The sequence below is a fragment of the Erythrolamprus reginae genome, chromosome 3 (assembly GCF_031021105.1).
Source record: "Erythrolamprus reginae isolate rEryReg1 chromosome 3, rEryReg1.hap1, whole genome shotgun sequence".
Taxonomy (NCBI): domain Eukaryota; kingdom Metazoa; phylum Chordata; class Lepidosauria; order Squamata; family Dipsadidae; genus Erythrolamprus; species Erythrolamprus reginae.
Window position 1 is genome coordinate 251,122,765 of NC_091952.1, and position 18,088 is coordinate 251,140,852.

At 38.6% G+C, this 18,088-nt stretch overlaps 1 protein-coding gene across 1 annotated transcript; it reads left to right on the plus strand.

Annotated features, from left to right (window-relative positions):
- The first annotated feature begins 10,471 nt into the window (after positions 1-10,471).
- On the plus strand, positions 10,472-11,419 carry LOC139165491 (mas-related G-protein coupled receptor member H-like). The gene has a single exon (XM_070748666.1). The coding sequence runs from the start codon at positions 10,472-10,474 to the stop codon at positions 11,417-11,419; it is 948 nt and encodes a 315-aa protein (XP_070604767.1).
- Positions 11,420-18,088: the final 6,669 nt, after the last annotated feature.

The window sequence follows — 18,088 nt, forward strand, 5'->3', positions numbered from 1 at the left end:
ACTCTGAATGTTGAATTAGAAAGGATCAAAATTTAGTAAATAAATTAATAATAGCTGCATTTTGTAGGTTATTTATTTGCCAATGGCCGCCAAGATGTAATTTTCCAAAACTCCCTTTCCCAAGGATTCATATAATACTGGATTGTTCTTCCCTTTCCTCTCTGCCTGTCAGAAGGGATCTTCCATCTCTTTGAAATTATTTTTCTATTACTCCAAATTCTCTTTGTTCAAGCACTATCAAAATGCTCCAAAGACTGTTAAAAATGCTTTGATGGTTCCTAGCTCTTTTATCCTCACAGTCAGTTCCTCAGCAAAATTCATTGAGAACTGATCTGTGTTTACATCCATGCTAACATGGTATCCATCCGATATATATACTTGGACTTCAGTAAAGCTTTTGATAAAGTTGAGCACAACCTCCTAATCCACAAATTAGAAAAAAACCGGAGTAGGTTACAACACATGCAGATGGATAAACAATTGGCTGTCCAACCGCACGCAACAAGTTGTCCTCGACGGTTCCAAATCCACATGGAAGAAGGTAGGCAGTGGGGTACCACAGGGTTCTGTCCTGGCCCTGTACTCTTCAATATTTTTATCAATGACCTGGACGAGGGAGTAGAAGGGAAACTAATCAAATTCGCAGACGACACCAAACTGGCAGGAGTAGCCAACACCCTAAAGGACAGGCTCAAAATACAGAAAGATCTAGACAGATTAACACTATGGGCCCACACTAACAACATGATGTTCAACATCGACAAGAGCAAAGTCCTTCACCTTGATAAAAAAAAACTAGACACGCATACAGCCTGGGAGAAACCCCACTTAGCAGTAGTGACTGCGAAAGATGTATGTATATATGCCCACTAAAACCCTCATTGTGTATTGGACAAAATAAATAAATAAATAAATAAGCCAGCAATGTGCAGCAGTGGCCAAAAAATCCAACACTATCCTAAGCTGCATCAACAGGGGGATACACTCCAAGACCAGGGAAGTATTAATACCACTCTACTACGCCCTGGTCAGACCACATCTGGAGTATTGCATCCAGTTCTGGTCACCACACTTCAAAAGAGACATTGAAACTCTGGAGAAGGTGCAGAAAAGAGCAACCAAAATGATTAGGGGACTTGAAACCAAGACTTACGAAGAGAGATTGCGGGAACTGGGCATGGATAGCCTAGAGAAAAGGAGGGGCAGAGGGGACATGATAGCTGTATACAGGTATATGAGGGGTTGCCACAGAGAGAAGGGAGCCACTCTATTCTCCAGAGCACCAGAGGGCCGGACGAGGAACAATGGCTGGAAGCTGACCAAGGAGAGATTCAACCTAGAAGTAAGGAAGAACTTCCTGACGGTCAGGGTGATCAACCAGTGGAACAATCTGCCTGCGGAGGTTATGAACTCCCCAACTCTGGACACTTTCAAGAGGAGATTGGACTACCATTTGGCTGGGGTGCTTTAGGATTCCTGCTCAGGCAGGGGGTTGGACTTGATGACCTGCATGGTCCTTTTCAACTCTAACAATAAATAAAATAAAATAAATATATGTGTGTTTCATTCATTTTCCATGCCCATTGAAATATATTGCACAATGGATTTTAATAATTTTAATGATACAGTGGTACCTCTACTTAAGAACTTAATTTGTTCCATTGCCAGGTTCTTAAGTAGAAAAGTTTGTAAGTAAAAACAATTTTTCCCATAGGAATCAATGTATAATGCCTGCAAACCCATTAGGAAAGAAATAAAAGCTCGGAATTTGGGTAGGAGGAGGAAAAAGAGGAGGAGGAAGTCGCTGCCAAAGGAAGAAGGTGAGGTGAGGGAAATAAAAAAAACAATCCAAAACTTTAAGGCTTTTTAAAAAAAGGGACTATTTTTTTAGGTGGAGCATGCGTCTCCTATACACCCGGCGCGAGGCTGCCTCCCATACACTGCGCCAGAGAGAGAAACCCAGGGGGAATGGCAGGAAACTGGCCGAGTCTTCATGCCACTCTCAAATTTCCTGGAAAATGTCTTATCTAGAAAAGTTCTTAAGTAGAGGCATTCTTAGGTAGAAGTACCACTGTACTGATTTTAATTTTGCTTTAGTTAAAATTGTAATAATCTATTTTTGTTGTTTATTTTTTTTCTATCTTTATCAGTAGTTAGTTACCTGGAATGTTGAATAAACAGAAAGGATAAAAAAATTAATAAATTAATTAATAATAAATCGATGAGTTATCCAGAACTTATATTTGCCAATGGCCACTGAGATTCAGTTTTTCAGTTTTTTCTGGAGTGTGCAGAGATGGACAGGATGTCCAAGAAATTAGAAGGGAAAGAAGACTCAGAATATTATAAGATATGGGGAAACCTCCATGACTGGCTACAGAAAAGAACAATGATAAAATAAACAAATTATAAACTTTCACACAACAGATTAAAATATAAACAAAGCAAAGCAATACGTTAATAAAAGAATACTAAGTTATGATGAAATACTCTCTGATTGAACATTCTAAAAGAGTGGGGAAACTTTTTTCCCCAAATGTTTGTACTTATATGTTTTGTTTTATTTACTGTTTTGTTTATCTGTTTATCTGTTTGTTCGTTTTACCATTTATGTATAAGAATAAAAATAAATAAAAAAAGAGATTCAGTTTTTCAAAATTATCTTTTCCAAGGATTCAAGTAATATTGGATTGTTCTCCCTTTCCCTCTTCTTTGAAATGGCTCTTTATCACTTCAAATTCATGGCTTGAGACATCATTTCATATCCCTTCCACTGTCTCCAATTCTGAGCATGTTAGTCACACAAACTCAACCATGAAGATCTGATAAAAATACAATCACCAAGGCTTTTTAAATAGATTTTTTTTTTAAAAAAAAAAAGTTGATTAGCTAGATTGAAGAGAGTAAATAAGGAAGAGGTTTAAGATGTTAGGCAATCTAAGTATAGCCACTGAGATGGTGGATTTCAGATGTGGAGATTAAACCTCAAAACCGCATATGACCATAGAGCTCCTTCATCACTCCTGTTTCATCATGAAATCATCATTATGTAGACAGTAAACACAGAATCAACCAAAATGGACTAAAATATCTTGGGGAAATAACTAAGGCAGAATACCAGCAAATAGCCTAAGCCTATAAAGATGAAGTGAGGCAAGCTAAGGCTCACATGAACAAAGGCTTGCGACAAAAGTAAAAAGTAACAAAAAGAGATTCTTCCAACATATTAAAGACAAGGGGAAAAAAACCCAAGGAAACAATTGGTCCATGGGAGAAAGTGGCAAGAAGATGTATTCATAGGTGTATTCAGATGTATAGTTTAGGTATTTTGTTAACGATGCTTCTTGAATTTATTAGTTTGCATTTAAGATTTAAGTAGTTGTTTAAGTAAGATTTAAGAGGACCTAAGGGGTGTGCATACCTAGTCTTGGTTTAATGGGAGTTGGTTTCAGTTGAAGGTGGATTGGAGGTTAGGATGAATTTGGGTAATGGTGGCTTGAATGTTATGGTTTATGGGGGCGGGGTATGGCGGTATCCCAAGAAAAAGAAAAGTCATCTTTGCGATTTCAGAATTAAGCAAAAAACAGGCGGGGCAATGGAAGTAAGAAGAAGGAGGACACATGGGTTGAAAGAGTTTGGTTTTTATCTTGATTTTTTTGGTAACTGTTGTGAGGGGTCCTTGTCCAGCTCAGCTGGTCATGGATTTTGAGGATCTAGAGATGGATAAGTACTGTCATTGCAGGCCAGCGTTCCTGACATCTGAGTCTGTCAGTGAGAGTGGGGAAGAGTTAGGGACTGAGGGTCAACCAGAGACTGTAGAACCTCCAGTTATGGGATTGAATGAGTCAGAGGACAATGGGGAATTAAAGGAGAAGGACCCCCTATTAGATGCAAGGGTCAGAAGAACGTGGTCTAGGCACGAATATCTGAAAAAAGGGATTGTTGGCATTACTAGATATATGGCCACACCTTGCCAATATATAAGGGACAGCTAAAGTGAAAGTGAGTGTGGTGAACAATGTTCCTCATCATGGCTGCTGGAGAATTGAAACTGAGAGGACTCTGAGTTCAAATCCTTTTCTTTCATGCCTGTGTTATGCTTTGCAAAGTTTTACTGAACCGTAAGTTTTGTCCAAGCTGCCAGAAACACTTCAAGGACTAAGATTTATTGTTCTCTAGCTCAAAGCCCAGGCTTTCTTATCTCCAGCTCATTAGAGAGAAACGCTGCCCGCATGAAATTCTTTAGACTTAATCAATGGATTGCATGACTTGTTTTACCAATAGATTTTGCCTATGTTCAAATTTTGAACCGCATGAGTGGCTCTTTATTTCTGATCATTGCCCTGTCCGGAGAAGAACAAAAACTACAGTGAAAGAATGCGGAAAACCACAAGAGGTGGCAATAGGAAATGACTAATTTCACTAGAAAGGAACATATGTATCTCTAATTGCAGAATCCTTGGTGCTTTGGAAACGTGGCTGTTTCCTGGCAGATCTTTCACTATTCAACTGAGTTACATCATGTGTGAGCGAGTGTGAGATTTTTATTTTTATTTTTTTGCCTGTTCACATAGAGAAGCTTTAGTGAGTTGTTAAGGTTTGACCATGTGGTCCTACAATCATTTTCAAATCCTAATCTGCAGTAAGCCACAACTCTGCTGTTCTTTTTCTGGACAAATTCTGATTATTTGTCAAGAACGTATTTTCCTATCAAATGTTTGTCAGAACACATGCGAAAATATTCTCTCCTGGTCCCTTTCTCTTACTGATTTCTTTATAAGCTAAAATGAATCTGTTCTGTCAGGCTCTCTGATAGAATCCTCCCAAAAATTCACAGGTACAAATTTCAGACACACACACGTTTGAAAATTCAAAACAATGTTCTTTATAATGAAAATTCACTTAAACTAAGCCCTCTTTTGGCATAGCAAAGAGCACTCATCTCCAAACAAACTGGTAATTTATACAAGTCCCTTATCAGTCCTGTGATACTTAGCTTGCAGCTGTGAGGCAATTCACAGTCCTTCTTCTTTCACAAAGTGAAACACACTTTGCTCTGGTTTAGTTTCAAAGCAGGGAAAAATCAGCACACAAAAAGTCAGTCAGTAAAGCAGTCATGAAACACAACGATCAGATAATCCTCCACAATGGCCAAACCCACAGGCTGCTATTTATAGCAGCCTCACTAATGACCACAGCCCCACCCAACCACAGGTGGCCTCAATTTCTTTGATAATAATCTCTCAGTTGTTGTTGCCTATGCATCACTTTCCACATGTGTGGCTGTATCATTAACACTTGTTCTGAATCCAAGGAGGAGCTAGATAATTGATCTCCTTCTGAGCTGTCTGCCACACTCTCCTCCCCCCTGTCACTCATGTCTTCTTGGGCAGAGGAGCCTTCATTAGCAGATTCCACCGGGGGCAAAACAAGCCTGCAGCATGTGGATGTCTCCCCCACATCCACAGTCCTTGGGGCAGGAGCTCGGCCAGAGCTAACCACGACAGATACCATTGACTATGGTATCCTTCTGCGATGGCTGGAGGGATTGGGAGTGGGGGGCACTGTTTTACAGTGGTTCTCCTCCTACCTCTCCAGTCATTTGCAGTCAGTAATAGTGTAAGTGGAAGGGCAGAGGTCTATCCCTCGGCCTTTACTTTGTGGGGGCCGCAGGGGTCAGTCATCTCCCCCCTACTATTTAAAATTTATGTGAAGCCACTGGGTGGGACCATCCGACAGCATGGGGTGATGATACTGTGATGATACCCAGTTATACATCTCCACCCCAGACCAATCCAGTGAAGTGGCTGATGTGATGTGCCAGAGCCTGGAAGTTGTAAAGGACTGAATGTGAGCCGACAGGCTCAAACTCAACCCAGACAAGACCAAGTGGTTTTGGGCTTTTCCTCCAAAAGACTATTCCATGTGTCTATCCACTGTTCAGGGGGGGGGGGGATTCTGCCCGTTCAGACAATTGGGAGTTGGGAAGAATTTCAGCAAGGCATTTTTTTCTTGTTTTTACTTTGAAGTTATGATTAAGTCTTCAAAGTTTTGTTTTTGTAAAATTTGTAGTACCTCTTTTTCCAACTACATAACAAAATGTTAAGCAAGTTCCTCTTTTCTGTACCTGGAAAAGGCTTCCTGGTGATGAATAAATTCTGTTGCTCCCCACATCTAAACCAAACCCAGACCAAACTAGATTCATCAAAGAAGCTTACCTTTTGGATGTCTTCGGATTCTCTAAAAGATCTGTTGGTTCTCATCAGGGATTACTGAAAATCATCATCAGGTATGGTCAGAGCAAAGATAAAACTTTTTAAGTGGTACTGGTAACTGTTTCGTAAAAAGTTCAGGATGAGTGTCAGGAACTGCTCGGGTGAAATTATTTGATATTGTATCTCTTACAAAAGACATCCACCCAGATGACCACAGAGAAAATAAAATAATTTAAATAGTTGAGTGGAGGATATAAACTACTTCTAGATTGTACTTCCTCAGCAATGTAGGAACTAATTAACATAACTATCTGTATGTTCATACCAACTTGCTTGCCATAAAAGTGCCAATGAACCCAACTGGGTTCTCATATCTGTAGGAACCTAGCATCTACCCCACTCCTAGAGGAATAAAATATTTTACGAAACATTTAAAAAGGCAGAATATTTTATTTCCATGGGTGAGGAAGTAGAGAAACATATTTTTAGGCAGGAAACAAGCTCAGCTTCTTAGCCCTTGAGTCACCATCGCCCTATCATGAATAACAAAGTAATATAATATATTATATAATATATAATAATATGATATATTATATATGTATATATATATCATGTATAACAAAGTAATATAATATATTATATAATATATAACAATATTATATATTATATATGTAGATATACCACCAGTATACAGCCGCCCCAAGTCTTCAAAGAAGGGTGGCATACAAATATAATAATAATAAAAATATTTATTTATTTATTTATTTATTTATTCATTCATTCATTCATTCATTCATTTATTCATTTATTGGATTTGTATGCCGCCCTTCTCCGGAGACTCGGAGCAGCTAACAGCAACAATAAAACAGTGTACAATAGTAATCTAATACTAAAAACGATTAAAAACCCATTAGTATAAAAACCAGACATACATACATACATACCATACATAGAATTGTAAAGGTGTAGGGGGAAAGAGGATCTCAATTCCCCCATGCCTGACAGCAGAGGTGGGTTTTAAGTAGCTTACGAAAGGCAAGGAGGGTGGGGTCAATTCTAATCTCTGGGGGGAGTTGGTTCCAGAGGGCCAGGGCCGCCACAGTGAAGGCTCTTCCCCTGGGTCCCGCCAAGCGACATTATTTAGTTGACGGAACCCGGAGAAGATTCACTCTGTGGGACCTAACTGGTCGCTGGAATTCGTGCAGCAGAAGGCGGTCCCTGAGATAATCTGGTCTGGTGCCATGAAGGGCTTTATAGGTCATAACCAATAATAATAATAATAATAATAATAATAATAATAATAATAATAATAATAACAACAATAATAATAATAACAACAACAACAATAATAACAACAACAATAATCCTTGTTAAATTGTCAACAGCAATGTAAAATTGCATATTAATGCAAACATTTAGGAGGGGAGAACTTAATTGCTTAGACATTTTGTTCACCAGTGACCAAATATAAACCAACCAGATTATTATGAAATATTTAGTTATTTATAGGTGGTCCCAAAGGGAACATTTTAGAAGGATAAGAATTATGAACATTAACTTTGAACAGCTGTTTTAATTACACTTAATTACAAATTTTAAAAAAGATAGAAAGACCCATAAAATATTGTAATCTCTCAGACAGATCATTTGAATGTTGTGTGTTTTTGCTTTCATTTTGCACATTACACTGTTCTTGGAAAGAGCCAGAGGAAAGCAAACTCCCCACAAAACTGAGAAGGATGTCCTCTTTTATCTGGCAAAGCAATCAAATAAATTGTGTTCCATGAGACGTTTTTGCTTTGGTTGTGTAGAAAAGCTTTGAAGTGAAACAAGTGCTGCAGATCAATGCAATATGTAAATATTTAAATAAAAGTTAGAATAAAGAAGCTTTCTTGGGAGAAGAAAATAGCTTAGAGAAAATATTAAAAGAAAAGATTAACGATACCAAAGCACAAGCTAGTAATATATACAGAATGTTATCGCAAGCGGAAGAGGGAGTAATAAAAGATGTTGACAAGATGTTGGCAAAATGATTTAAAAATAGATGAAAGTGAAATGAAAGAAATAGTAGAAAATATATATAAGATTAAGAATACAAGAGTTAAGCGATGGGAAGAAAAATTTTACATAAATGGTATTATACACCGGCACAACTTGCACACTTCCAGAGGAAAGGGAAAAGTAATTGTTGGCATGGTTGCCAAAGGAAAGGGATTTTTATGCATATATTCTGGGAGTGTGTTGAAGTTCAGAAATTTTGGAAGGAAGTGCAGAATGAAATAAATAAAATGCTAAACATTAATTGGATAATTACAAAAGAAATAGCGATATTAATTAAACGAAGAGGATTAAGAGATTTTAAAGAAATAAAAACTGCAGCATTGGAAAGCGCTCAAGCGGTAGTGGTATTGGGTTGGAAAGAATCTATAAAATGGACATTACAGAACTGGTACTGGTACATGGTGGATCACATTCATTTCGAAATCATGGAAATAAGATTAAACAAGTTTGATGAAAATAAATTGGAGAAGCTGATGGTACGATGGAATAAGGTGAAAGATTATATGTTGAGTAGAATTTGTGACAAAAATGTGAAAAATAAACTCCAATCACTCTTTGAATAGTAAACAAATGCAAATTAGAGCTAAGAGGAAAAAAAGAATATAATCTAGTAAATATTTGAATCCCCCGCAACTGGTGGTGGTGGTGATGGTTATTGTCAGTCGAGTGATGGGCACATGCACTGTGCACTGTTTTATGTTTGTTTTATGTAACCTTATGTGCAAAACCAATAAAATATATTTTTTTTTTAAAAAAAAGGTGAAACAAGTGCCAGAAAATTATAGATGTCAGGTGACCAAGGCCGAGATATCATCAAATATTTAATCATATTGTTTGCATTTTAGTGGAAAAACCTTTATCTCACTTAGTTTGCAGAGATTAAACAAGTTCTGCTTTTCTTTCTATCTTGGCTGTTTATATTCTAGTTTCTCAAAGCATCTCTACCACAGAACATCAAAGGGTGAAAACGGATTCATCAAATAAATTACATTTTCTGGCCAAGTCTTCCCCAAGCTCCTTTTCAAAAGAAAACCAATCAAAATAGAGACATGACAGCAGTGTTTCAATATCTCAGGGGTTGCTACAAGGAAGCAATCTATTCTCCAAAGCACCTGAGGGTAGAACAAGAAGCAATGGGTGGAAACTAAAAAAGGAGAGAAGTAACTTAGAACTAAGGAAAAATTTCTTGACTGTTAGAACAATTAATCAGTGGAACAGCTTGCCTCCAGAAGTTGTGAATGCTCCAACAATGGAAGTTTTTTAGCAGATGTTGGGCAACCATTTGTCTGAGATAGTGTAGGGTTTCCTGCCTAAGCAGTGATTTGAAGAGAAAAGCAGAGTGAGATTAATACTCATTTTACAATATCCTAAGCACCTGTTCTGTCGGGCTCTCTGGTAGAATCCTCCCAAAAATTCACAGGTACAAATTTCAGACACACACATGTTTGAAAATTCAAAACAATGTTCTTTATAATGAAAATTCACTTAAACCAAGCCCTCTTTTTGTATAGCAAAGAGCACCCATCTCCAAACAAACTGGTAATTTGTACAAGTCCCTTATCAGTCCTGTGATACTTAGCTTGCAGCTGTGAGGCAATTCATAGTCCTTCTTCTTTCACAAAGTGAAACACACTTTGCTCTGGTTTAGTTTCAAAGCGGGGAAAAATCAGCACACAAAAGGTCAAAGTCAGCAAAGCAGGCACGAAACACAAGGATCAGATAATCCTCCACAATGGCCAAACCCACAGGCTGCTCTTTATAGCAGCCTCACTAATGACCACAGCCCCACCTAACCATAGGTGGACTCATTTTCTTTCATAATAATCTCTCAGTTGTTGCTGCCTATGCATCGCTTTCCACATGCGTGGCTGTATCATTAATTCTTGTTTTGAATCCAAGGAGGAGCTAGATAATTGATCTCCTTCTGAGCTGTCTGCCACACTCTCCTCCTATCTGTCACTCATGTCTTCTTGGTCAGAGGAGCCTTCATCAGCAGATTCCACCGGGGGCAAAACAGGCCTGCAGCATGTGGATGTCTCCCCCACATCCACAGTCCTTGGGGCAGGAGCTGGGCCAGAGCTAACCACAACAGCACCCAGAGAAAGAACTATGATAAAGCCTCATTCCAACTGTTTCTCTTTTGTCCCAACAGGAATATCTGCTGCTGTAGAAGGAAGAGAAAAGACCAGAGCATAATGGATATCACGTCTCCCACTTCTTTCATTGCCTTAACAACAACCAGTGCAACATCCATTGGCGAAAACAGAACCTGTTCACCCAGTGAAGAAGAAGAAGTGCTTTTCTTTGCAATCTTCACTATACCTCTTTGTGTATTTGGAATGTTGGGCAATGGCCTTGTGATCTGGTTGCTGGGGTCCTCCGTGAAGAGGAACACCTTTGCCATTTATATTATCAACCTCTCTGCTGCAGACTTTGGTTTGCTCACCATTGAGCTGATTATCCAAATCCACTGGCTTTGTACACGTTTGTATTGTGGTTTTCCTTATGAACTCTTTCTAACGGTCTGGCTTTTAATGTACATTTCGGGGCAATTTCACCTGACAGCCATCAGTATTGACAGGTGTGTTTCGGTCCTTTCTCCAATTTGGTATCGATGCCACCGGCCGGTGCATATGTTCACTTCTGTCTGCACTGTCATTTGGGCCATTTCCTTCATCCTCGCTTCAATTTATTTCACAATTGTAAGTGTTGGTAGATATGAATGGACAGATAATTTTATCTATCCATTCATGATTAATGCTGTGCTTTTTCTCCCACTTATGACCATTTCCAGTGTCACCTTATTTATCAAAATCTGCTTCGTATCCAAAAGCCAAAGACGGAGGAAGCTTTTGACAGCTATTCTGCTCACATTATTCTTCTTTTTGGCCTTGGCTTATCCAGTAAATGTCTTTTATTTTATCCTGTATTTCAAAACCATACATCTCAACTTTATATATTGTGGCCACTTGTGTAACTGCATCAACAGCTGCATTAACCCCGTGATCTATTACCTGGTGGGGAGACACGGAGGGAAAGCCCGGAAAAACATCAAAGACTTGTTTCAGAAAGTTTTCAAAGAGGAAGAACTCTCTAGTGATGAACTGGAAACTTCAGAAGGTTCCAAGATCGGAATGATTTAGTTTCACTCTTGTCAATCAAAAGATGGATTTTTTTTCTTTCCAAGCAAGCCCATATTTGTTTTTTGTTTTTATTTAACACAAACTGGTCCTTATGCTGATTAATTTCTGCATATATCCTGAATTTGTGCAGATAATTATCCTTGCGGAAAATGAAACATTTCTCAAATCAAACTAATCTATTTACTGGCTGACCAATCGCACCCAATGAGTAGCCCTCAATGGGACTAAATCCACATGGAAAGAGGTAGGCAGCGGGGTACCACAGGGATCAGTCCTCGGCCCAGTACTCTTCAACATATTTATCAACGACCTAGACGAGGGAATAGAGGGGGAATTAATTAAATTCACAGATGACACCAAGCTGGCAGGAGTGGCCAACACCCCAGAGGATAGACACAGAATTCAAAAAGATGTAAACAGACTTGTACAGTGGGCCAAAAAGAACAAAATGAAGTTCAATGTAGAGAAGAGTAAAATCCTGCACCTAGGCAAAAAAAACCCAAAACATGAATATAAATTAGGCGAAACCACACTCACCATGAGTGACTGTGAAAGGGATCTTGGAGTCTTAGTGGATAACCAGCTAAACATGGGCCAGCAATGTGCAGCAGCGGCTAAAAAAGCCAACACAATCCTAAGCTGCATGAACAGGGGGATACACTCCAAGACCAGAGAGGTAATAATACCACTCTGTAAGGCCCTGGTCAGACCGCACTTGGAGTATTGCATCCAGTTCTGGTCACCACACTTCAAAAAAGATATAGAGACTCTAGAGAGGGTGCAGAAAAGAGCAACTAAAATGATAAAGGGACTACGAGGAAAGGTTGCTGGAACTGGGCATGGATAGTCTAGTAAAAAGAAGGGCTAGGGGGGGACATGATAGCTGTATACAGGTACTTGAGGGGTTGCCACGGAGAGGAGGGGGACACACTGTTTTCCAGGGCACCAGAGGGCTGGACGAGGAACAACAGTTGGAAACTGACCAAGGAAAGATTCAACATGGAGATAAGAAAGAATTTCCTGACAGTGAGAGCGATCAACCAGTGGAACGGCCTGCCAGCGGAGGTTGTGGACTCCCCAATTTTGGACACTTTCAAGAGGAGATTGGACTGCCATTTGGCTGGGGTGATGTAGGATTTCCTGCTTAGGCAGGAGGTTGAACTTGATGACCTGTAAGGTCCCTTTCAACTCTAATGATAAATAAAAATAAAAAATATTATCTGAAGATAATGGGCACACCTGGTCAAATTGGGTTTTGGTTATACTTGTCACAAATGGCAAAACTGATTAATCCTGTTGTCATCATTAATTTTTATGGTTTGAACTAAGGACAGTAGTTTGACGTTGTTTATCTGAATAAAATGGGTTATGTGGAATTATTGCCGAGAATTTTGAAACTCTCACTTTTGGAAGGGGTCCATCAGAAGGTTCTAAAATCTGGGGAGAGGGGTGTGGCCAAGTGCTATGGTGAGACAGAAGTTCTCCATGCTACGTGGGAACCCTAAATTCCCATCACCGGGGTGGGGGTGCGATTCTTGTGGAAATGGCCACAGAACTGTCCTGAAGGGGCTGAGAAGAAAAGGAATACAGTTGAGTCCTGTTTGGGGTCAGCACACCCCGCAGAAATCCACCCCAGAGCCCTCGATAGCTTGGGAGCATGTTGTCACAGCCATTTTAGCTGTGGTGGCCACGCAACGAAATGACCGATTGTTTGCTGCGGTGGTCGTCATCTGGAAAAGAAAGAACAAAGCATTGTGCAGGAGGAACTGGGGAGCATAAACTGTAGCGGTTGGTGAGTCTTTTTGCCAAAGAAGAACTTTTAAAACAACTCCTAAGCTTAAAAGGGGAGAACAAAGGGACCAGAAATAAGGAAGCGACTCAAACAGTGGAGGAAACTATGGAGGGTTAAAAGAAAAGTCTTTCCTGATACGTTTTATGCTTAAGACCTTCCACCATTCTTGTAGCCCGTCTTTGGACCCGTTCAATTTTGTCAATATCTTTTTGTAGGTGAGGTCTCCAGAACTGAACACAGTGTTCCAAATGTGGTCTCACCAGCGCTCTATATAAGGGGATCACAATCTCCCTCTTCCTGCTTGTTATACCTTTAGCTATGCAGCCAAGCATCCTACTTGCTTTTCCTACCACGTGACGACACTGCTCACCCCTAAATCTTTCTCTTCTGAAGTTTTTACTAACACAGAGCTGCCAATACAATACTCAGATCGAGGATTCCTTTTCCCCAAGTGCATTATTTTACATTTGGAAACATTAAACTGCAGTTTCCATTGCTTTGACCATTTATCTAGTAAAGCTAAATCATTTACCATATTACAAAGGCCTCCAGGAATATCAATCCTATTGCACACTCCCAGGTCTCTTCCAACTCTGTTGTTATTGTTATTTTAACTACCTCAGTCACAAAGGGAGCAAAACCTTACAAGAGGTCATTAGGGATAATTAGTGTTATATCCCCTCAAAAAGCAAAATCGCGATCTCAAAATTTAAGCAAAAAACAACCCAGGCAATGGAAGTAGGCAGAAGAAGGACGCACAGGTTGAATTAGTTTTCTTTTGATTTTGATTTTTTTTTTGTAACTACGGTAAAAGAATGTGAAAAACCACAAGAAGTGGCAATAGGAAATGACTAATTTCAACAGAAAGGAACATATGTACCTCAGATTTTAATTGTGCATTTCTTGGTTCTCTGGAAACATGGCTGTTTCCTTTCAGATCTTTCACTGCCCAACTGAGTTACATCATCAGTGTGAGTGAATGTGAGAACAACCTGAGATACGAAGCCGGGGTTCAGAAAATTTTTGCCTCTTCTTACAAACTTTTTTCTTCTTATGAACCCGCTGCCGCCGCCGAGAAGCCTCACCGCCCGGCTGTCGCTTTTTGAAACAGCCGGGGGGCTTCCCAGCGTCCTCCTGAACCCAAACGCCAAACCCAAACTTCTGGGTTTGGCATTCGGGAGGCCTCCGAGAAGCCCCCCAGCTGTTTTAAAAGGTGACAGCCGGGCAGCGGGGCTTCCCAGCAGCTTCCCGAACCCGAACTTTTGCTGAACTTCCAGGTTTGGCGTTCGGGAGGCTGCTGGGAAGCCCCGCTGCCTGGCTGTCACCTTTTAAAACAGCCGGGGGGCTTCTCAGCGGCCTCCCGAACATTTTGAGTAGTTTGAGTAGTTCAGAGAACCAGCAAATACTGGGTGGCCCCAGAGTCGGGTGGGAATTGAGATTTTGTAATATCCTTCCCCCAGGAGTGGGGAGGGAATGAAGGTTTTGCAGTATCCTTCCTCTATCATGGCCACCAAGCCCAATAAGCCACGCCTGTAGAACCAATAGGGGTTTTTTTTTGGTATCCCGTTACTGAAACCAACATTTTAAATTATTCCTGCAAGCCTGCTGGTAACCTTCACAACTCACAAAGCAGAGTGTCCCCTGGACAAAATGAAAAATGTTCATGACTCTTTAGGCTGCTGCATTCTGGACCAGCTGTCATTCTGAACACACTTCAAAGGCCTCCCCATCTGTAAGGCTTTCTGCATCTTTAAAAGCACAACAAAGTTCAAACTTCTTTTATACACTTGTAGTCCTCCGGGTCATATTGACCTGGACTAAAAAAAGGTTGTTTTTAGCTACTGGAATTGTCTTTTTGAATACTTTTTTTCCCTAGTATACTGATTTGAACATTTCTGAACATAATGAAATGAAAACTGAAATGAAAAAAGTAATGCTTATTTGTTTATTTTGCTCAACCCCCCCCAGCTGTGTGCAATTTTTTTTTCAATTTATAGATAGATTAGCCTGCAAAATCCATTTTTTAAATTTCATTTTTCATTTCATTATGTTCAGAAATGTTCAAAGTAGTATGCCAATGCCCAAGATAGTCCCAAAATTCTGATTTGGCAGGCTAATCTATATATAAAGTGAAATAATTGCACACAGCGGAGGGGGGGGGTGCCTTTTCTGAGCAAAATAAACAAATAAGCATCAATTTTTTTTCATTTCCTTTTTCATTTAATTATGTTCAGAAATGTTCAAATTAGAATGTCAATGCCTAAGATAGTCAAAAAGTTCTGATTTTGCAGGCTAATCTATCTATACATTGAAAAAAATACACAAAATCAGGGGAGTGGGCATTTATGAGCAAAATAAACAAATAAGCATTAGTTTTTTCACTTCAGTTTTCATTTCATTGTGTTCAGAAATGTTCAAATTAGTATACTAGTGAAAAAAGTATTCAAAAAGACAATTCCAGCAGCTAAAACCAACCTTTTTTTTACTCCAGGTCATATATGACCCGAGGATCACAAATATAAACTTTTTTGCCCAGCATAAACTAAACAATCGCCCCAACCCTCCCCCCCCCTTAGAAAGAACCCCTCAAATGAGACACAGTCATGTAATTTCAAGTTTCAGATATGCAGGGAAATATATTTTACAGGGTCTCAAATTTCGTTTTGGGTCAGGATTGACCCAAGGAGAACAGCAGGGTTAACCTATTGCTTCAAATAATCCTTTTCAACCCAATAGACTTTCTCAAGGACATATACGGATGTATAAAAATTTGTTCAGTCTTCTATTGAACCTCACAATTACTAAAGAGAAACAAATTTGTGTATTTATCCATTTCATGCAAAATTTCCAAAAAACCATAATGATGGCAGGCAAAGGATGAAACAGACTTTAGATTCAATTTCAAGTAGGGTTTTGTTGTTGTTATTGTTGTTGTTTGCAATCTTCCAGACATTCAAAACAGGGATTGGAAAGAATTCTAGCAGGGCATTTCTTCTTGTTTTTTTCTTTGAAGTTATGATTAAGTCCTCAAAGTTTTGTTTGCGTAAAATTTGTAGAAACTCTTGTTCCAAGAACATAACAAAATGTTAAGCAAGTTCCTCTTTTTTGTCCCTGAAAAAGTGCTCCTGAACATGAATAAATTCTGTTTCTCCCTACATCTACATCAAATCCAGACCTAACTGGATTCATCAAAGAAGCTCACCTTTTGGATGTCTGTTGGTTTTCAACAGGGATTGCTGACAATCATCACCAGGTATGTTCAATGCAAAGATACAATCTTTTTCGTGGTAACTGTTTCATGAAACATTCAGGATGAGTGTCAGGCACTGCTATCATGAAATTATTTGATATTGTACCTCTTACAATCCAGATGACCAGAGAGAAAATAAAATCAGTTAAATAGTTGAGTAGAGGATATAAACTACCGGTACTTCTTGATGTACTTCCTCAGCAATCTATGACTTAATCAACATAACTATTTGTATTTTCATACCATCAAAGCGCTGATGAACCCAACTGTTTTCTCACATCTATAAGAAGTTAGCATCTGCCCCCCTCCATAGGAGTAAAATATTTTAGGAAATATTTAAAAAGGCAGAATATTATATTTACTTGGATGGAACATATTTTTAGGCAGGAATCTCAGCATTTTAGCCTCTAAGCCACCACAGTCCTATCATGTATAATATGTTAATATAATATTATTTTATTATTATTTATTAGATTTATATGCTGCCCTTGTCTGAAGACTCGGGCGGCTCACAGGATATAAAAACAACACAATAACAAATCTAATTAATTAAAAATTGCTACTAAAATTCCCTAATTGTTTTAACTCTGTCATTAATTGTTCATATTGTAGCTTTTTTTCTTTATTTACCTTCGCTGTATAAGAAATTGTTAATCCTCTGATGTACGCCTTCGCTGTATCCCATACGTTTTCAGGGGAAGTTTCTGAATTTCTATTTATCTCAAAAAAAACCTTTAATTCTTTTTCTATCCACTCCTTATATTGTGGGTCTCTTATGACATTCCTCTTCATTTGCCAATTTAAGTATTTCTTATTACTTTTCAAATATATCACTATCGGATTGTGATCTGCCCAAATATTTATGTCTATCTCTATCTTTTTAATTTGTTCTGAAATATCCTTTGAAGCTCAAGCCATATCTATTCTTGTCCAAATATTGTGGAGATTTGAATAAAACATATAATGTCTAGTTTGTGGATGTCTTTCCCTCCAAATATCATTTAACAATAGTTCAGTTTTCATTTTTTGAAAGGTAGTTGGTAATATATTTTTCTTTTTCTTATTTTTCTTCCCCCCTGAATGATCTAATAATCTATTCGAAATTGCATTAAAATCTCCAATTAAAATCATATTTTCAATATTTAACTTGTTTATTTTTTGGTGCAACTGCTTATAAAATACCATTTGGTTATCATTTGGAGCATAAATAGAGATAATGACAATCGGTTTCAGCTCTATATTTATCTGAACAATTAATATTCTACCTTCTTTATCAGCATATAATTGTTTGGACTTTATGGAGTTTTCAATATACATAGCTATCCCTCTTTTTCTTTGGTCTGCCAACGCGGCGTGCATATTTCCAATTTTTGGATAAAAGCCCATATATATGAAAATCAGTCAGCCAATTCATTCATATATTGTATATAATACTTGTATATATACAGGCAGTAATAATCCTTGTTAAATTGCCAACAACAATGTAAAATTGCATATTAGTGCAAACATTTAGGACTTAATTGCTTAGTGTTTCCAAACAAACATTTTGTTCACCAGTGACCAAATATAAACCAACCAGACTATTATGAAATATTTAGTTATTTATAGGTGGCCCAAAAGGGAATGT